At 42.5% G+C, this 22,512-nt stretch overlaps 1 protein-coding gene across 1 annotated transcript in view; it reads right to left on the bottom strand.

Annotated features, from left to right (window-relative positions):
- Nucleotides 1-1,100: 1,100 nt before the first annotated feature.
- DRAXIN (dorsal inhibitory axon guidance protein) overlaps nucleotides 1,101-22,512 on the bottom strand; it is a 37,837-nt gene continuing 16,425 nt past the window's right edge. Inside the window, exons 2-7 of the mRNA XM_075279982.1 lie at nucleotides 14,953-15,375; nucleotides 7,403-7,593; nucleotides 5,236-5,344; nucleotides 4,794-4,871; nucleotides 4,114-4,203; nucleotides 1,101-1,569 (exon numbers count right to left, since the gene is read on the bottom strand). Of these exons, the coding sequence (XP_075136083.1) occupies nucleotides 1,457-1,569; nucleotides 4,114-4,203; nucleotides 4,794-4,871; nucleotides 5,236-5,344; nucleotides 7,403-7,593; nucleotides 14,953-15,358 (987 nt within the window). The 5' untranslated portion in view covers nucleotides 15,359-15,375 and the 3' untranslated portion in view covers nucleotides 1,101-1,456. The remainder of the gene's footprint in view (nucleotides 1,570-4,113; nucleotides 4,204-4,793; nucleotides 4,872-5,235; nucleotides 5,345-7,402; nucleotides 7,594-14,952; nucleotides 15,376-22,512) is intronic.

Below are 22,512 nucleotides of genomic sequence, written 5' to 3'. Positions count from 1 at the left end.
CACACAAGTCCTTCCAGCAGGACAATATCTACACAAATGGGACCAGAAAAACAGGCCATTCCTGGTGAGGGGGGACCCATAAAACCTCTGGGACCTGGACTTCACCTGACTCCCTATCACAAATATCAAGATATCTCTGTAATACATATATTTCCACAGTTTGCAGAAACAATGACTACCAGGCCTACAGGGAAAAACACGGGACAGGGAACTAAAGGGTCCCTTACTCACAGTGGACAAACCAATGCAGACAGATGTGATTTTACAAATGGATCACAAGAACCAGCCTGGTCTGGGAGGATGGATAGTAGAGGTCCCATTGAAAATCTTCAGTACATGTTTGTTTTGAGTCATCCTCTTTTATCCATAGGTTTCTTGGTGGCATTGGTTTCTGGGAAAAATGGGTGATAATTAACATAGCTGCCATAGCTGCTTGATATGTAGCTGTCCTAGTAACTAGAACTTATGTAAGCATATACAACAGATGATGTATTGATGTAGGTAGATTTGCTGTTCACGACTCCAGGATAGTTTGGTTGCTGTAATGGCAGCCATGTAACTTGTCACCTAGTTATCCTAGACCACTGACAAATCATAGGCAGTAATAAATCCATCACTCGTGTTACTCTGTATAACTGGACTCACTTACTGTTTAGCACTCCCGGAAAGCTGAATACAACCCCTGTGGGAGTTGTAATGGCAGCAATATTAGTTGTTTCTAATAAAATAAAGTTATAAATGAGACGCTAAAAATGATACGAACATCTTATATCGGGTAGAAAGATTATACAGACAGATTTACCATTCAGAATTCTAAATAAGCTGGGAAACAGCCATACTACTTTCTTCCGAGAAATATATAAGCCATGGAACAGCGAAATAAAATTTTAACAGTGTCATGGAGCAGGGCAACTTAAAGTGATTGTATGAGAGTAGAGGAAAGGGTTAATTTCTTCTTCAGAAACAGTATTGCTCCTATTCATTGGACATCTCTGGCATTCAAGTAAATAGGACTTGGCTGCAATACTAGAAATAGCCAATGTACAAGAGTAGAGTTTCTGCAAAAAGAATTAAAGGTATATTTTTATCAGGTATTCAATTCTTGAGGGTGTAGTGCCAAAAAGCACCTATAGGTGTCACTATATTCCGTTATATCTTGTATTGTAATTCTTGCTGAATATTGCAAGGTCTTTGCACATTGCCAGACCCATATGAAGGTTTCCTCATTAAAATTTCAGCAAAATCTTCTCAGTGACAGCATCTCATTTTCTCTGCCACTGAGATATACAGTCAGTCCCATTTTTAATGTGTGCAGGAATATTTGAAAACGCGCCGCTGTCCTAATTCATCCTTGTCAACAGCAATGTCTGACAGTAAAGGACGCAAGCTACATAACTGCATGATCATAAGTGGATGTCAGGTCTCCCGGCTACAGATCGCTTATATACAGTACAGTTCAGACAGAAATAAAGGATCCCTGATCTTTGTTGATGGACTCTGGATCCACACATCGTCCCTTCTTCTTGGTTACTCTTTGATTGCGGTGGAATTTAGCATAGCAGCGGAGTCCTAGATGGAACAAAAGAAAGGAATACACACAAGTGTCAGATCTCATATATACAACTGTTTTATGGCTCTGTACAAGCCCCTGGTTGTATGGAACTATAGTATGGCACTCATTTTATGAAAGTTTATAGAATAATATTGTAGGTTAGAGTACCTGTATAATACAGCGCTATACAGAGGCACCATATAGCAGCACATTAAGTGCCTATAACATAGCTCTTACATGGTGGAATCTGGCACTGTCACATTAAGAATTTGCAATGTTACATAGTTACATAGTAGATGAGGTTGGATGAAGAAAACAGTCCATGGAGTCCAACCTATAACCCTACAATCCTCTACAGTGTTGGTCCAGAGGAAGGCAAAACCCCCCATGAGGCTGTAATCTATATTGTTGTGGTTTAATTCTAGCATTGTAAATGTAACATACCATTTAGGCTGGGGCTGAGCTGATGGTATAACACTTGTCTTAGAACATTCTAGTTAGGAGGAGAGAACAAATTGTTGTTCTTCTCTCTTCTTAGGAAGAGACTGTGGCATTCTCTTCCTCCCTAGTTTGGGGGAAAAGACTGGTCAGACTGGACCCAGCTTGCTGGTACAAGCCGGCTCTAGTGTCATTTTGCAGTCAGGTGATGGGCCATAGCCCTGCTCACTTTTGGTGTGTGTGACAGACTGTGAAGGTAAATTAGGATGGGCCTCACAGTTACAATCAAGCCTATGAGCCACAGTCTAGATTGGACATTCTTTTTGGAACTTGCAGTCTGGACACTTTTTTTCGGTGTTTTAGGAGAGACTTGAATGACACGTTTTGTTGAGAAGATTGCTCCAGCAAGGGAGACACTGACTGATCCGGGTGTGTCATCACTCAGCCTCAGCTCCTGCCTTGTGGTGTTCCTAAGACCTGCACTTCCATTTCATGGGAGAGTTGTTGTTTGTGTTTCCTGCCTGACCTGAAGCAAACCGTAGGCTGTTACACCACTCAAGTCTCCTGAGACCTCTGTCATGCATTCACCAGCAAGGACATTCAAACCACCATCAGACTCAGGGAGACTTAATACAGGTATGCCCAGGGGATACTACTAGCACCATCTTCCACACACTGAGCCCCCTCATCATTGCACCAGCCCTAAGGAGTGCTTAAGGGCTGGTTGAGCCAACTTCAGACACCAATGATCTGTGACCAAATACTATTCCCAACTTCCCTGCTTTCCTCTCCTGGGTTACTGCCTACACACAGAGTCTAAGCCAGTTGTTTTGGGTGAGTGAAGGGTGAGTGCAAGACTGAGTGAGCGGAGTGAGTTGATCCCTGACAGCCCTATTCACGTCACGTGCTAGGATGGGCCCATACTTGACAAGTATGGACAGGCAATGTGAGTTAGGGGTTTTATAACTCTGAGCTAATAATTGCATGGACTAGAGGGACAAATAGAGGAACAAGGAGGGGCAAGGAACAAAGATGGTTATAGAGGGGAGGAGTCTGAGAACTACCAGGGCCATTTCATAGATGGTGATTCCATCCTGTAGATCACAGAAGGTTAGTCATACAGTACAGAGTGCTGATAAGGCAGCATCGTATGTCCAGGGGCCAGAGGACTCCTAATTGTCTTGGGTAGTCAAGAGTATATGATGCTTCACTCTTAGGGTAAATTCACACAGGGTTTTTTGGTCAGGATTTTGAGGCTGTATCCGCCTCAAAATCTTGACCAAAAAGTCGGCTCCCATTGAAATCAATGGGAACCGGCCAGTTCTTTTTTCCGGGAGCCGTTTGTTCTGGCTCCCGGAAAAAAGGAGCGACATGCTCATACTTTCAGGCGGATTCGCCTCGCGACATCCGCCTGAAGACACTCCCCCATTCACCTGGGCCTAATCTGGAGAGTAGTGTGCAACTGGATGCCGGTGCACTGTATCAACATCCAGTCGCAGCTACCCGTATTTTGGTCCGGAACCTGAGGCATCCTCCGCCTCAGGTTTCTGGCCCAGAAAACCTCATGTGAACTTACCCTTAAATTGCTCCAGTGGTTCCAGTTCTTAGAGGCCTCTAGGAAGTGGAGGCCCTAGGCCCAGACTATCCAGTTTCCAACCTTGAAAACTGTCCCTAACAAGAATTAGCCTTGACTGTGGTCAATTGGGGATAGTTCCAAGTAGAGAACTCTCCATTCCTCCATGTATTAAATGGGTTGCCCACAGTACACAATGTATGTGCAGTCAGTAAGTGGTGTACACAGAAAGAAACAGGCCCTATAGCAAAGACCAAAATGAGCCCCCCATTATGATGTCAGGTGTCATGGACCCTTTTCCTGGTTCCCCAGCAATGACCTTCAGGCAAATTTTGCACCCTTTTGCTTGATAACAATGGAAATGTTCTTTTCTCCATGGATAACACACAAGCCTCATGCAGATCATCTATAACAGGCTCTCGCATTCCTTTTATACCCTGTCTGCAAACATCTGGTGATCTAGAATATGATTCATGGGTCTTGTTTCCACAAGGTTGCACTGACTTTAATGGTGGGCTCATTAAGTGTGTGGCAGGCAAACTCTACTGACCTTCGGTGCACATGCAGTCATCGTAACACTTGTTATTAAGCCCTCGGTTGTGGGGCTTGCAGAGATGTTCCCGTAAATCACAGCACGATCCTGGGAACAGAAGATTCACAATACAATAAATACTCAGCAATAAAAATGTAACCTAAGGATGCACTGGCTAAGCACTTTCCTGAAATTAAAGAAGGAATATCACTTCTTCACCTTAAAACCACATAGAGACTTACCAGACAAAACATATAAAGCTGTCTGGTTTACATTCTAAACGTGAAAACCTTTTTTTAATATGTTGCTCCTGTGCTGAGATATATTAACTGAAAGTTACAGTCCCAAAACCTGAGGCTGCACTACTGAACCTGCACTGATGGCAACAGAAAATCTCCTGAAGTCTCTCCGGTGCAGTGCTGTAAAGGAGACCTTGTATGGATTCAGGGTAACAAATGCATCAATACGGATGTTGATGTTGATCTGAATCCGTAAAAGGGGACACATTTAGAGTTATTTTGTGCCAGTTTTCTAGCATAAAAAGTCACAAACCTTGAGTTTGTGACATTTTAAACACCAGTTGTGCCATAAATTGTTGCAACTGGTATTTTTGCACTACTCATGCTCGTTCCTGAAAAGGGAGCATGGACATCTATGACAACAGGTCATACACAGTATAATAACCTTGTCTACAGTACCTGGCAGACAGTCAAGGTGATGGTCGCATGGCTCCTCTTCACTCATTGAGGTTGTATTAAGTTTTTCCCGCTGTTTACCTGTTGTAACAAGACATTTATTAAGGGGTATTAGGAGATATGGTTTCATCTACCTGATGAGGTTTAGGACATAGGGCACTGCAGTAAAAAGTAACAGTCACAAAAGTATCAGATCAACCAATGTTCTATAAAGTATACAGAGCGGACAGAGCAAGATACTCCATGGTCCACCCTGGTTCACCCTTTCAAAACCTTACTTACAATATACAACAGGTTACAGTTGACGTTTAGCATAATCTATGCCTTTAAGAGGATGTAGCTAAACTTTTTTCAACATTTGGTTACGACTAGTGACCCCATTGTCCATCCTCAGTTCCCCATACTTACTAGCACCTGTTTTAGGCTCACATGTCACTTTAATTACCTTTCTTCGGTGATGGCCATGTGTCAGGTTTCATGTCTTCATAATCTGTCCAATCAAACATGGTCATGTCTAAAGTCGGCATCACGTCCCCTCCTTTTTTTCCATGGGACTGGAAAACATAACATTGAGTTGAAATGAATAAAGTAACTTTGCTGTCTGTAGCATTAGAACACACTTGCCGAGTTTTCAACGAATTTTCCCAGGAGAATGGCGCATGTAAATGCTGCAAATATTTTGGGGTATGGTAATGCGTTAGGCAGATCTATACCCCCCTTTTGTGATGTTTTCATGAAGTGTTCTGGCCACACCCCTTTTTTCTAGACATAACGAAAACTGCCCACATACAAAATTATAACTTGACAGGTGGATACAGGTACATTTCACCAGACCCAGGAGAGTTGCTTGTTTTTTTGGGACTCTAGAGGTTGGCCAGATTAGAAAAGCATACACTGTCTACCAATAAGTATTTGGACACCCAGTAAAGTTCTGCAGAGGTTGAACTTATGGTCTGGGGGTGTTTCTCCTGGTATGGACTGGGACCCTTGGTCCCAGTGCATGGTAAACTCAATGCCGACGCCTATTGCACTATTTTAGATAACAGTGTGCTTCCTACATTATGGCAGTTCTATGGGTCGGACCAATGTTACTTCCAGGATGACAATGCCAGCTGTCATGTAGCGAGGTCTACCATGGCTTTGTACAGTGACAATCAGGTTAACCAACTGGACTGGCCTGCTCAGAGCCCAGACTTGAACCCTATCGAGCACCTCTGGGACGAGTTGGATCGCCGAACTAAGGGGTGCCAACCAAAATCGGTGAAAGAACTTACCTGTCTTCTGCAAGTCGAATGGAATAAAATACCACTAGCCTTCATACAAGGACTTGTGGAAAGCATGCCCCGAAGTGTTGAGGCTTTAATTGCCGCTCAGACCACAGGTGTCCAAACACTTATTGGTAGACAGTGTATAAAGGAAGTCTACAACCTCCAAAATCATATTTACAATGCTCATAAAGTAAATGTTTTTGTTGTATCACAGTAACAAGTGGCTGCTGAGATATTTCCAACTAGATTTTATTTTGGGTAAATTTTGCAGCAGATCTATAACTTCCAGTTCCTTCAACTCTGACCTTCCTGGGGGTTCAGCTCTACAATTGGTTGTTTTTTAACCAAGTAAGTGGTAACAGGGTAGAGGTATGACAACTCAGTTTCCTGTCTGTAACCAGGGAGGAGACAAACACCAGAGATTTAGGAAATTTTTCCTAGACATTCATAAATAGGTAGACAACTTAGTGCTACAATTCTCCTTGTGTAATGGTGTGTCCCTACACAGTCTAGCACTGGGAACACTGTCAGATTGTCTAGGGACACGCCCACAACTGGTAACACCCATATGTCAATTTACTCGTAAATTTCTAATAATAGAGGAACGGCACAATGTTTCATTTCACAGTAAAGACAATTATTTCCTAAAACAAACATGTCTATAGTAAGGTCTTCTTTAGTGAGAAGGAGCTGCCATGATGGCCCGATTAACTGTCACTCAACTTTCCTAGAAACAGATAGCACTAAAAGTTCTCTATATAGTGTTACATTACAGAAGAACATTAATATTTTGTGATATTTTCCCGGATAAAGGTGAGGTAGGGAGGAGGGGGAAGTCTCTCCCTGGAAAACTCAATTATTTGCATCTCTACTTTTAGATAAATTGACTTTTTTCTCAGATTTTTGCTCTGAGCCATTGAGCCCCTATGGCTGCTGAAATTCTAGTTTCCTCATGTTTAATAAGATATTAGTGATGTGCTGAATCAGACGACTGAGTATTACCAAGAGAGCGGAGCTGCTGCAGCTCCAGAGCGGTGTGAACGGAGCAGACAGATGGAATGATCAGAGGTTGCATGCTGCGTGTTGGGCCTCAGCCTCAACCACCGAGAACAAAGGGTTTTATATTTTTCAAAGACATCAGCCTCCATCCTGCCATCGCCTGGAGAAAACTTTTTCAATATTAATCCAGCAGCTTATCATCTCCACTCAAGTATCATTAATTGGCCCAGGGCAGACCAGGGGAAGCACATGCTGTATGACATGATAAACATATTTCCAGGCGTGTTCTGTGATTAGGAGGCAACTGTGGTGACACGGCTTTATTGATCACACGTGGACTTCTACCTTGGTGCGGCGTTGCGTCTCCACAACTGCTGTAGGCTGCTGCTCATTAATATACATTGGCTTGGTGATGGTTAATGGTGGTCCAGTGGGTGAAACACCAGGTGACATCTCAGCTTGAATGAGCTGGGTGGGCTCTCGGAGGCTTAAATCTTCTTTTAAAAGACCACTGGGTTCGGCTTCAAAGCTTCTGCCTGCAAATACAGAGGAACAGAGGATTAGAGAGCAAATTGGCCCTTATCAGTACTTGCATACAGGGACTGCACCACTTCATGATGTATCATTGTACACCTAACGATAATAGAGCAGCAGGAAGTTTATACAGATTTTAAAGATAGAAGGAAAATACTGGGATAATACATTGTAGAGATTCAACTGCATAAGGTAACACTTATAATAACTGTACGGTAATTTCTGTACATTGTAATAGTATAGAATACAGGATTACTATAGTAACAGGCCATGCTCTCTGATGACTGCAAACACATATATTTCACTCTCATAAAATACACTGAGATTGGGATTATACACTGTTTGCCATTACAGAGGCTATAGTATTACATATTGTAGCACGCCATGCCAGACTAGAGCCCTTATAATAATGCCTGGTACAGTGCCCTTAAACCTGAGTCAACCACAAAGTGGGGCATGGTTAAAATCACAGTGCCCCATAACTGAGTAAATTGCAATGTTCCCATAACAACGCTAACAGTGACATCAACTGTAGAGTTAACTGGTGGGGGGACATTAAACTGGGGGCAACTGGAGGGGAACAATAAACCATGGGGGCAGCTGGAATGGGACATTAAACTGGGGGCAACTAAAGGGGACATTAAACTGGGCAGCTGGACAGGGACATTAAGGTCCCCCTCCAGTTTCCCCCAATTTAATACTCCCTCCATCTGCCCCCAGTTTAATGTCCTTCTTCATCTGCCCCCAGTTTAATGCCCCCTCTGTCTATCCCCAAAGTTTAATGTCCAGCTCTACCTGCCACCAAAGCTTAATTTTCCCTCATATACCCCCCAGTTTAATGTCCCTCTTCATATGCACCCTCAGTTTAATGTCCCCCTCATATGCCCCCCTAGTTTATTGAACCCCCTCCATCCATCCCCACAGTTTATTGTCCTACTCTATCTCCTCCCAAAATTTAATGCCCCATCATATTCCCCCCTAGTGTAATGTCCCTCTTTATATGCCCCTGCAGTTTAATGTCCCCCTCATATGCCTCCCCAGTTTACTGTCCCTCCTCCATCTGTCCCCACAGTTTAATGCCCCTCTTCATATGCCAACATATACTCACATCTCCTTGCTCCCCTGCTGCACAATGTGCAGTCTCTTGTCTCAGAGTTTAGAGACCTGCAGGCGCGACGTGAGTGATGTCTTCACATTGTGCTTACAGCTCCTGAAGTCAGATCATGCAGGGGAACAGTGGTGAGGCAGGGGCTATATGCTCCTGCTTCACCTTTGTATTCAACTCATCTGTGTCCTCTCTGGACACAGATGAGTTGAATCTGGGACATACCTCCTGCTGACCCAGACCGTAGGACAGGACCTGGAATCCGTGACTGTCCCGCATAATCTGGGACAGTTGGGAGGTATGTACATGTATGACATGAAAATACATTATGACACAACCATACATTATACTGGGTTATACTGAGACTTTTTAAATTGAATTTAAAGGGAGTCTGTCACCAGAACTCAGCATAGCAACCTAGTGCCACAGATAGACAGGTTAGGGTCACCTGAAGCAAATAGTGTTCTCCCCTTGTGATTCGGAGCCTCTGTTCATGACAAATTGCTGTTTTGCCAATATGCAAAATAGCTGTTTGGAGCAATGAGTGTGTTGCTGTTGCTCCAAAGATGTAAGTGGCCATACCTTCATTTCTCCAAAATGCTCATTTAATAAAGACAAAAAATCTATGCAGCGAACACACCAATTCACAAGGGAAAAACACAGTTTGATTCAGGTGATCCTAACCTATCTATTTGTGGGGAGGGGTTAATGTACTGGGTTCTGGTGACAGATTCCTTTAATTATCAAGTGATAGCAGAAGTCCTGCACTACATTGAGTTGTGTGCAATTTATTGAACTAGAGTTGCCATTTGATAGTTAAAATCAATGAGCAGCGCTACACCAAATCTCCCGTAGGCCCCAGCCTGCTAGAACTTCCTGCAGCCTTGTTAGAGCAACCTGGAATAACAATGACCGAAATGAATGTCAGAAAAGGGATAAGCATGAATCTGAATCAGAAGACCTCTCTATTTTCAGAATCACAGAGCGCCATCATGCAACTTTAACAAACCTGTGATTTCTGGTATGTAGATGAGCGAGGATTGCAAGCCAAAAATATCCTATGTGTTTCTCTACACATAAAGTATATATCAACTGTAGAACAATGCTCTGTTAGTTTAACACAAATTGTAAACATTATTTTACTCCCTCCCCCCTCCTCCGCCATCCCCCTCAGAACACCCCTCAGGAGACGCGCTGCCCTTTCCTTACCAAGAAATACAGACCAATGGGACAATTAACCACAAGCTAAATGATCTATATGTATAAGGAGGAGGCAGCGTATAACAGGAGGGCCTACGCGTTTCGCCTGTGGTATATTTCTTTAATTATAACCCTATGTTGCACCGCTCTCTGGTGGTGTCTACGCCGGGTTATCAGCAATTACAGCCTAGCTGTTAGGATGTGTGTAATTGCATTCATTTGTCTAAATTAAGGCTCCCCACTGACTGCTTGTGTTCATGAATTCACAGACTACGATCATCCCAGGAACCCAGAACGCGACTCGTAAGCAAACCCAGCCAGACTGAAAAGATGTCTCCAGTGGTGACGATTAGCGCTCTGCTGCTGACTATTCCCATAATGATTTCCAAGTTCTCGTTAGAATCCAGTAAGCAAATCTTGGTTAATAAAGTCTTCTACGTGGCCAAAGTGCCGCGCGTTAATCTAGCCGCTCCGTTATTGCAATTAAGGGAAACAGAAGATAGATATTTTATTGCTCAATATTATTTGATGTTAGATCCTAAAAATGGGCAGGGAGCTGTAGACTAATCCATAGCAAGAAGCGGTCTAGCAACCAGGATAATCTCACTCTAGGGGTCCATAAACCTCTCTTTGATGCTTTGGGCTGACATTAAAAACATCTACGGGAAATCTTTATCTGAGGGATTAAATTCTTTGCAGTGGTGAAAATCGTTCTTCCCAATCAAATTGAGAATGAGGGTCAATAATTGATCTTGGTGATGGAGGATTGCATGTATCGGGCAGGTAATGCAGTGGTGGCAACTCTATAGGTCCATAGAGGACAATAGGAAGTGGAGCATTTTTGAAATTTGCAGGGAAAAGCTCTGGTAGTTTCCAAGTCAACACAGTATAGTAGATTTTTTTTTCATTCTTTAGCTAGAAGCAAAAGAAATCACATAAAACACATCCAACTACTTCTCCCAATTCAGAATATGCAATGGGTAAACCTCCCATCTGTTTATGCAGGAGTGTAGCTAATGGGGATGCAGCGGTAGGAACAACTGGTGCCCTGGTTTCTGAGCGGTCCAAATGCTGTCCCACAAAAAGCCACCAGTACTGTAAATGGTGCAGGGTAGGTGGGGGACCTGGCATAGAATTTATACTAAGGTCCAAGAACGTCAAGTTATTCCTCTGCTCATATGGGTTTGGCACCCATTCTTGGTGAAACTTGAATTGGTGGATGTGTTGAAAGATCCACTAGATATGGAAGGAGTTGGCATGGAGCATAGCATGGCATTTTATCCAACAGAGGAGTATAGTACGCCGCAATAGTCTGTCCGGATTGTCGAACCTGTACATGGGAATGGGAATCTGTAAACTGTAAGCGTGACCTGAAAAAAATTTGGTGCACCACATGTGCCCCAGCTTTTTATACTTACAGCTTCTAAATGTTGGTAAGTATGTGCATACCTGAAACTACTGTATTAGCGTCAGGCTTTTTTGGCACTATGTGGCATGTTAGGGAGGCATTTTGTGCTGCCACAGTGGTACTGGTGGTATTTTGTGCTGCATTGTGGTATTTGGTAGCTGCTGGAGACCTTTTAAAAGGTATGTTTTTAACAAGTTGATTGATTTTGTGCTTATTGTCAGGTTATATGATGTTCGGGAGACCATTGGATTAATTTGAGTGCTCTCGTGTCAGTATCTACCATTGGTAAGGCCCCAGCATGACTGTAAATCAACCAGTGAGGCCTGAGGTAAAAAAGTTTGTGAAGCCCCAATCTAAAGCATTCTCTGATGGCCTAGAAATAAACAGACACAGACTAGTGGTATTCTCTGATGCACACAGTCTTAAACTCCTAGTATTCTCTATTGGCTAGTGGTGCTTATTGGTAGGTGAAAGGACCTGAAAATGATCTCCCACTAAACACATATCAATACAGTTCTGCTGCTGTTCCACGTAAATACATGTAGGTTACTGGTACCCCCTGGTGGACTCCAAATCAACACACAACTTCTGCACATGATCATTCAGCCATTTTTGGCTTTGTCCATTTTTGGCTGTTTTTTGAATGACCTTTTAAAACCATGTAAGGCTAGGCTCAGATCTGCGTTGGAGTCTCTGCTGTAGATTACTGAGAAAGTTGGTGGACAGACTTTTTCTCTATGTTGGTTGCAGTTTAAAAACGTCAGAAACCAAACGGATGACTGGTGTACCCCATTATAACGGACAGGCTCTACGTTGTTCGGAGAGCCTGGCGCAAACCTACGGGCGTATTCACATGTCTGTTGTTGTATCCGTCAAAATGGATAAAGATAGAGCAAGTCAGTTTTTTTGACAAATGTGTAAAATGGTCCATCAAAAAAATAGCATTATAAAACTACCAACCCATTCGTTCACTGTCATAGTTTTAAAAACAGCCATGTGATGGCCATTCAAAAAACAGCCGTCATAGTCATGTGAATAAGGCCTTAGGGTGGTAGTATTTTGTGGCAGTATAAAAAAATAGGCTGGTTATTATCTGAAAAGGCGGAGAAGTCAGTAGAGACTCCATGGTCATGATGACGTTGGGTAGGATTATGTTATGACCATCTCTCCAGTAGTGCTTAGTGGGAATGTATGGTATGCTAAAGAAGAGGATAAATAAGGGAGCCTTTGACTTTATGGTTTCCAATTCACCACACATTGGCTGGTAGCCCACAATGGCACGCCTGTATAATGAACCTCTATGGTAGTACATAAAGTCCATGAGGTATAGGTGCAGCTTCCTCAGAAGACAGTCATGGATTCTAACTGCGAAGATTGATTTTAAGAACCGGCTCCGTGAGTTTATGGCAGAATAACAGGTTATACAGGGAGAAGGAGTGCTGTCCAATTTTGCCATAGTGCTGCCCTGTTTTTTTAAGCCACTTTACATTATTTTACTGTGCCAGATGGGTATGAGAAAAGCTTCCTATTGACACGGACTCCCTGCTTATATACTGTCCCTGTCTATAATGCCATAGATCACACTGTTATGAATTTCCATTGACATCCCTGCCATTACAAACACATATTCCTCCTTGAAGAAAATACTCTGAATTTCAGTCTTTTTATGTCCTATAATTTTATGTTTTTTAAATGTCACCAGCCAGAAATCAAAATATTACTGTAAGTGTGCGCTGCCACGTGGTCGGCGCGAGGGAACAAATAAGGGAGGGTGACATTTTGGGTTTTTTGGAGAGTAGTATTAAGAGATTGTGGATGACTGCAATAAATAAAAGTCAGGATGCAATGATTTTATCTGACGTCTTAGCTACAGAGTGAAGATTGCAAAAAGGAAAAGAAGGTAATTTAGTTTGAAGGGAGGCTGCCCAAAATACAATCCCTATAGAATTAGATTATGGGAGCCTTCACACCGAGTTTACGCTCGCTCATTCTGAATGTAAAAATCGTTCAGAGTGAGCGGCGTAAAAAAACAGATCCCATTGACTTGAATGGGTGCCGGCATACATGCGCTCCCCATTGAAATCAATGGGAGGCTTTTTTACCTATTGCTTTCAGTGTGATACGCGCGTATGCCGGCACCCATTCAAGTCAATGGGATCTGTTTTTTACGCCGCTCACTCTGAACGATTTTTACGTTCAGAATGAGCGAGCGTAAACTCCGTGTGAAGGCTCCCTTAGTATTCAGTAATGACGCTATTAGGGGCGGGGCTGTGACAACCTCATATGTAGCGGTGCCATTTTTGATAAAATATGAGATAATATAATTAAAGTGTGTATAGATTGGATCTCCCTAATAGTGCTACAAGTAAGGACCCCAAAGATCACCACATAAGCCTTGGGTGATTCTCAAAAAAGGGACAGGGCTGTGATGGCTTTGTAGGATCTAGTTACTCTTGATGAAATGTCCAATGGCAAGAATGATGGAGGTGGAGCTCATAATGTCAGAATACTACATGGAGCGAAAAGTCAACCACTTAACACTTTGTCATCTTAGGCCCAAACTCTGATTCATTTTGTAATACATCTGTACAGCAGCCTTGCTTCCCGGTCCCTGCTGGTCTTTGCTTTAGTATGTTTTGACACACATTGGAAATGCCTGCGGATGTGTGCAGAGGCATCGCTAAGAGTGTACAAAGGTAGCAATCGCTACCAGGCCCTGCAGCTTCAGGGGGCCCTAAGACCTCTCTACAACATAAGAAGATATCAGTATTATAGATGGCACATGACAAGTGACGGCTCCATTACATAATTTGCTTTGGGGTAGTTCACATGGAGTAAACTGGCGTGTATTTTGGCGGTAATTTTACACATGTAAAATAAGACTCCCATTGACTTCAATGACATTTTACACGTGTATTTTGACGTGTATTTTGATGTGTATTTTGGAGTGTTTTTTTTTACACGTGTAAAAAAATGTCATTAAAGTCAATGGGAGTCTTATTTTGCACATGTAAAGTTACCTGCCGAAATACACGCCAGTTTACTCCGTGTGAACTACCCCTTTGTGACCCAGGAACTTTAAGTTATGCCTCTGGATACATGCTTAGATAATCATTCAATGAAGCATATTACGCAGCCAGTAATAGAAAAGGATGAAAAAAACAACATTGGAACTTGAGCAGCAAGACATAGGTGGCAGGTCAGTAGGGCTTTTTCTATTTTCCTACAGCCTTCTGAATGCTTTTCATCATTTTTTGTTCCAGAAGACCCATCTAAATGGATAACATTCTAACTGCCTGCAGTCACCACTAGAGGGAGCTCACGTCCTGCCTTCATACTGTTTCCTATTGAATTCAATAACACCTCACTATGCAGTTAATTCCCCTTTAACTCTTTGTCTATGCAGGGAATTTAATTATTTGTATCAGAAAACAAATCACTACTATATAAAAAAAAAAATTCAACACATTTGGATTTACGGACGATTAAAATGTTGTTCAAGACTGGACATTCCTTTTAGAGTCCTCATACCTGAAATATAACAGCCTGAAGCATCTGATTAATGCCATTAAGGTATCTTGGAAAAAAACATAATCTTCCAGCTTTTATAACAGAATAAAAAATAAGAAGTATAGAAGAGAAAAATACCTCTATGGTGCTTGATCTTGTGATTGCCCCTTCTTTGCTCCTTGTGCTTTCTTCCCTTGGAGTGAATTCCTGGGGGTTGATTTTCTCTCTCATTATAAGGAAATTCAAAACTTTGAAACCCTTCTTGTCTCCTAGTGCCCAGGTGCCTGGCATCCCCTGACTCCCCCGAATCCTCTCCAGCTATATAAGATGGCACCCCACCACGAGTCCTATCTTTCTTTGCCACCCCAGACCTCCTGTGTGGTCTCTCAGGATGTTCTTGATGCCACACGTCTTCATTATACTTGTTTTCTGAGATTCTCTTACGTTTGGCTCTGGGCTCGAATGTGTTGGCGCACATCAAGAAATTCATAATTAAAAGCAGCACGAGAAATAGCTGGAGAAGTCCGCTGAAGGGAGACGGCATTTTTCAAAGCCTTGCACCTGTAGATACATCAAGAGATGAGAGTCATTACCAAGGACACTCCAACAAAGGGGGAACATCTGCTTTTTAACAAATTGCAAATTAATTGGGAGGCTTTTACTGAGTCGCATAAAGAGACGTTGCTCAGATGGTGTGGACGCATTACAAAACACGAGAGCTTGATGCTAGATAATATGGGATCATTATCTGATTTCTATAGAATATAAAGTAACACAGCCTGTACATCTTGGAAGAAATCTTAAGCAGACCATAGGTTGAAAATCCACCTTAAATGCCTATGTATGTATAAAATCATCTAAATGGAACTTGCTCATGAACAGAATTGATGTCAGTTGCTGAAATATGTCTGAATCCACCCTAAAGCCCCAAATACAGTCTATAGGATTATATACTGTGCCTGACATTCAGCTGGAAAGGATGTATAGGAGATGGTTGCCAGGCACAGTATACCATCCTATAGACTCTGGTTCCGGAAGCTGTACGAGGGTAGTTTGAAAAGTTTCTGACCTCCACATGTAGATGGCAACACTCGTCAACCAAAGTTGGGTAATATGTTCGCGCATGCACCAGTGTTTTTTCTTTGACAGTCATTGTAATGAGTCGATGCGAGTGATTTTGTGAAAATGGATAAAATCAAATATCGAGCTATCATTAGATATTTGTTTTTGGAAAGCAACACGCCTTTGCAAATTAAAGACGAGGTGGACACTGTGTCTATGGGGACTCTGCACCATCATGTACCACCGTGGAATTTTGGGCAGCTGAATTTAAACGTGGCCGTACCAGCTTGGTTGACGATGAACTTTCGGGACGGCCAAAAACTGCAACCACGAACGAAAACATTTTTCAAGTTCACCAAATGGTGCTAGAGAATCGTCAAATGAAGGTTAGAGAGATAGCAGAGGCTCTCTAGCACAATTTGGTGAATCTGAGCAATGTTTTTGTTTGTGGTTGCAGTTTTTGGCCGTCCCGAACGTTAATCCTCAACCAGGCTGGTATGGCCACGTTTAAATTCAGCTGCCAAAAATTTGACGGTGGTACATGATGGTGCAGAGTCCCCGTACACAGCGTTCAACTCGTCTTTAATTTGCGAAGGCGTATTGCATTTCAAAAACAAATATCTAATGGCAGCTTGATATTCGATTTTATCCATTTTCACAAAATCACTCGCATCGACTCATTACAACGACTGTGAAAGAAAAAACGCTGATGCAAAATGGCTGAAATGTTTGTGAGTACATTCAAACACATGCGCGAGCATATTACCCAACTTTGGTTGCCATCTACATGGCTACCCTCATAAAGTCAGTGATTTATATGACCCGTTACAGGTAAATGTATAGATTCCCTTGATTTCAGTGTTGCTGTTTACATATACACAATATATGTAAAATTCAGTCAATTACATCAGTTTGTCTATAGGATGTCTCTACTGAAACGTCTCCAAGTGTCTTACCCACTGTCTTCTAAAATAATAGACTTTTACTAACTTTTGTATTGCAATGTACTAATCTCATTAAACCCCCTACCAGACAGATGAAAGGGCTGTGCTGCGCCTGCTACAGATCATGGTGATGATTTCCTATCAGACAGTAATAAGATCCTGGGCTGTGACTTGATCCTGCAGACTTGTAATGAGCTCTGTAATACAAGCGGGGTCATTTTTCGGTACTATTCCGTTATCGGGCCAGCAGCAGCGCAGTTCAGCAGCAGCTTTCGGGACAGCAGTTCAGCAGCGGGAATTACAATGACATCCGAGGACTGCTGGCCCGATGCTTGTGCCCAGTAACCAGTACATCGATGACCCCCCTCCCCCATCCTTCTCCTCCTGCCAGTGCTGCCCCCCAGCTCTCCTTACATCTTCCCCGTACCCTCTCCCCGCCACACGACTAGGCCTCACCTCAGCGCTAGTACCGAGACCGAAAGGAAAGACACCGGGGCTCAATCCAGGCCCTGACAAGAAACACGCCGACTATAGGAACGGTGAGCTACAGCGAGCCGGAGGGACAAACTTTCTGCAGCGTCCGGCGGCTATCTAGTAGCATTCATTGCTCAAGATTTACGGTGAGGCCTATTACAGGGAGAGGGTACGGGGCAGATGTAAGAAGAGCTGGGGGGCAGCACTGGAAGGAAGAGGAGGATGAGGGCATCGATCGATGTACTGCCTACTACACACAAGCACGGCCTCTATCATCGGGCCAGCATCGGCTTAGTCATGTGGCGGGGAGAGGGTACGGGGTAGATGTAAGGAGAGCTGGGGGGCAGCACTGGAAGGAGGAGGAGATGGAGGGGGGGTCATTGATGTACTGGCTACTGGGCACAAGCATCGGGCCAGCAGTCCTCGGATGTCATTGTAATTCCCGCTGCTGAACTGAACTGCTGTCCCGAAAGCTGGTGCTGAAATGCGCTGCTGCTGGCCCGATAACGGAATAGTACCCATTTTTCTTCCTGCCACTTATGAGCTTGCTACAAATCTGGAACACTGTATTTATGTCAAGTCCAGGGAGCGAGTTCTAATGAGGAAAGCTCTTTGTTATATCCTATGCAATGTTACTAGACACCAGCCTGTATGTATCTATAGACAGTGTGAGTTAAAAGTCAGGAACTGCCTTGCTATAGTAAAAAACCTTAACGGGACCCTGACAAGTTTTTTTTCCACTATAAATTAGCCCATCATGGATCAAGTACTTACATTACTATTACTTTAATCTTGTAGTTAGAAATGTCTGAAAGCATATAACGTCATCTGCAAATTATCCTAAGTAGTCACCGGGAGGTAGGGGGGAGCAGTGTCCCCTTATTAATCACTCCTTCAGGACATGACTGACATCTCCCTCACCGTCCCCTTACTCCAAATACTGTAACGAAAACCTGCAACGGATCCATTATAGCGGTGGGTTTTACCTACAGATTTCAGCTTTTGTTAAACTACAGGTGGCCCATAGAGAAACCCACAGGTGAGTCGCAGGAAAAACATCTGTTTCAGCTGAATCCCTGATGCAATTTCCTGCTTTAGAAAGTGATAGATGAAAATGCACCGAGCAGTCTTAGATTCTTCACTGGAATAAGACTACCTGACTGAGGAGATACTCGTTCCACCTTAGGAGTGGGATGTCCGTTCAGTAATCCATATGGATAAGGTGCTTTTGGAGCAGCTGGAGCCTTGTCATCCTTAGCTTAGGGCAAAAATCTACGGAAAACAGAGCGGTGGAGTTCAATTCAGAATAAGGCACCGCGCACACCCGATGATATTCATAGCAAACCCATTTTTATTATTCATACAGCAACCATCGCACAACGCTACAACCACGTTTCCGGGCTACATACCCCGAATACGGTGCAAGAGTGGGACCTACTTCAGAAGAGTGATGGATTCACATCCACTCTTGGATGTGAATCCATCATGGTTGTAGCGTCATATGATGGTTGCTGTGTGAACGATAAAAATTGGTTTGCTGTGAATATCATCGAGTGTGCGCAGTGCCTTATTCTGAATTGGACTCCACCATGAAGGGAGGAGTACCATAAGGCCACTCTGTTTTCCACAATTTCCTGCTTGTCCTGTGTAGCCCCAGCTGAAGGCTATCTCTGTCACATGATGCGAAACGGGTGACTAATGGGGTCCGCCATTTTGTTTGATGAAAAAGTCTGTTTTATATATATATATATATATATATATATATATATATATATATATATACACGTCTTTATAGTCTAATATTTTTATGGAATCTCTAGGGTGTATTTGCTAGCTACATGACACAGATTATTTCTATTTTACCTCTGTAGTATAATAAAGTCTTATTTCCGATAACTAGAAAGTTTTGCCATTCAGGGGTCTGGGAAAGGCATATAATGTACAATATTACATATAACTGCTATGGGCCTTGTGCTTTATTATAATTTATTTTCCCTGCCCCTTCATATTGGTATTGCCATCCAGGAGGCAGAACCGCATTCCTCCAGAGAGATGGCACCTTGTAAACCAGTGCCACTAATAATGATAATGGGAAGAAAATTGAAAGACACATTGTCATCAAATATGTTATCTAGAAATTATGCAAATTGGGAAGGGGCCATCTCATTTGCATATTTCCACCAAATTAAGTTTCTTGGATCAGCTGTTCCCACTAGGAATAAATCCATGACTGGAAATGTACCCAACTTGTGGCCAAGGATAGGGGGCAGGGGGTTATTGAGGCTTCCAATATAAAGTGACCATAATATGGATGTTTGCAAAAAAGGTGATGAAACAGGTAATCTGAAGGATTGAGTGAGGATGATGAGCGTATCTGAAGTACAGTTTATGCTGGCATGAACAGAGTGGGGTACAATCTGCTGATATACACTGTGCTCCAGATTCACATGCAAATTAGTGTAATTAATCATTGTGATGTTTCCTTTTCATTTCCTTCTCTCCAATTTATTCCTTCCCTGCTGCTCGACTTATTCGGATAGAGCGCCTCCTTCCCCTGGGTGCTCTCCAATGTACTAAGATTTTGCCAGGCTTGCACAGCTGCTGCAGTCACCAGCCTTCTACCCAGCTGGCACCAACGCTGCATCCTGGCACTGAGCATCCGCACCCGCATGCTTAATGCACAAGCGCTAATCCATTAATTACCCCTGTGTTATATCACCTTATGTAAATGTTTCATCAAATATTAAACATTGTTTTCAATATGGAATTCATTAGATCACACATTTACGGTTAACTGGAGACAATCCGGATCCATCATCCTGCAATGCCGTTCACCCCTCAGCCTTCAATATCAAACGAAAGACAAATAGTGAGAATTTTAAGGCACGAACCTCTGCTAGACTGTGCTGTCACCTACAGTTGTGCAGTACCTTGTTTGACAACTATTCCACAGCCTGCCCAGGATCGCCACCCAACTTTCCTAGACTCCTGAACAGTAAAAAAAAAATAAATGTAGATTTTAAAGAATGAAAGATGTTACGGAGAATACTCCTAGGCCCAAATACTACATATCCAATATTCTGCTCTGTACAAGATAATTTCACATAACATTTCCCATCCTTATACATTTAGGCTCAGTCTTTCAGTTTTCCCTTAAGCCTGGTTCACATCTGTGTTCGTTATTCCGTTTGGGGAGTCCACTTGGTGACCCCCCGAACGGAATATTGAATGCATTAAAAAGTGGTTAGCAGAGAAACCACACAGACCCCATAGACTATAATGGGGACTGTGTGTTTTCTGCGCAGTGTCCAAACGAATAAGGGTCCATTCACACGGAGGAAAATGGTGAGGAATTTGGTGTGGAATTTCAGCGCTGAAAAAAAGCCTTCCATTGACTTCAATGAGAGGCTTTTTTCAGCGCTGAAATTCCACACCAAATTCCTCACCATTTTCCTCTGTGTGAATGGACCCTAATGCGGAGAGAAAAGTGCTTCAACAAGCAGCACTTTTCTCTCTGCATGATTTGTGCGGACACCACACTGAAAACACAAGGAGACCATTATAGTCTATGGGGTCCCTGTGATTCTCTGCTAACCGCTTTTTAATGTGTTTGGTATTCCGTTCGGCGGTCCCCAAGCAGACTCTCCAAACGGAATACCAAACGCAGATGTGAACCAGGCCTTACAGTTTCTCAGTGTTGTTGAATTACAGGAAAGTTGGGTTGAGTGGCAACATGGCTGTATAATTATATCTCCCACTCGGGTTGTCATTCAGTATTCCTATATTCATAAATGACAAACTGATCTAGTTCTGTAATGATATGGATACTATGTGGGGAAGCTGCCACCTAGTTTTCCCAGAAACACATACAAGTCCATGGGCTGTGTCAGGCACTGAGGCCGAGATGCAATCGTAAACATAATCTGTAAACCAGGGTGTTTTACGTGAAAATCTAGGCCTCTTTACTGATCTTGGAAATCCCTTTAATTAGTCATCTTTTAAGAGTTTAGAAAAGCTGGATGACAACTCTACTGATAGTCAGCTATGCTTGTTGTCACCAGGATTTCCAAGAACAGTTACAAGTGAACTGAAATAATTAGATTTAATGGAATTATTAAAACCACAGTCAAGGATGATTTAAAGGGATGGTCCACATCGGAAGACTCTTTTTATTAGAGTAGTCCTCTAATGATATGTTGATCAGTGAGAGTCCTTGTCAGCAGGAGAATATTATATAATATAATAGAAGTATTACACAGTGGCTATCAAAATCAATAATGGGTTAATGTGTCAGGTTTTCCAAACCATGATACACTCTTGTTAATAGAAGAGTGTCTAGAACAGCGGGTCACCTCTGAATGTTCTCATATAATGTGATTTTCCAGCTGTTCCAAAACTACAACTCCCAACATGCCGTGACAGCCTTTGGCTGATGGGTTATGCTGGGACTTGTAGTTTGTCAATGGCTGATGGATCACATGTTATTAAACATCCTCTTTACAGGAGACATTTTTCACCAGACAGCTAACACTGCATGTATGTTTGCTACAAATTGTTCTGGGTTTTCAATGTCTTTTAGCTGCTTGTACAGGAGAAGTAAACTGAAAAGATCTCATGTAAATATACCTTAAGGACTTAGTCCTTCATGGTGGTCGGAATGACTAATGTCCTAATAATAACATCTCTTCAATATATGGGATATGGTGTATGTCCGCATACTATATATATATATATATATATATATATATATATATATATATATACAGTCCTATGAAAAAGTTTGGGCACCCCTATTAATCTTAATCATTTTTAGTTCTAAATATTTTGGTATTTGCAGCAGCCATTTCAGTTTGATATATCTAATAACTGATGGACACAGTAATATTTCAGGATTGAAATGAGGTTTATTGTACTAACAGAAAATGTGCAATATGCATTAAACCAAAATTTGACAGGTGCAAAAGTATGGGCACCTCAACAGAAAAGTGACATTAATATTTAGTAGATCCTCCTTTTGCAAAGATAACAGCCTCTAGTCGCTTCCTGTAGCTTTTAATCAGTTCCTGGATCCTGGATAAAGGTATTTTGGACAAACAATTCAAGTTCAGTTAAGTTAGATGGTCGCCGAGCATGGACAGCCCGCTTCAAATCATCCCACAGATGTTCAATGATATTCAGGTCTGGGGACTGGGATGGCCATTCCAGAACATTGGAATTG

Source organism: Leptodactylus fuscus, chromosome 6 (genome assembly GCF_031893055.1).
Source record: "Leptodactylus fuscus isolate aLepFus1 chromosome 6, aLepFus1.hap2, whole genome shotgun sequence".
Classification (NCBI taxonomy): Eukaryota; Metazoa; Chordata; class Amphibia; order Anura; family Leptodactylidae; genus Leptodactylus; species Leptodactylus fuscus.
The sequence above is the reverse complement of the archived record's forward strand: the minus strand, read 5'-3'. Positions and strand labels throughout refer to the sequence as shown.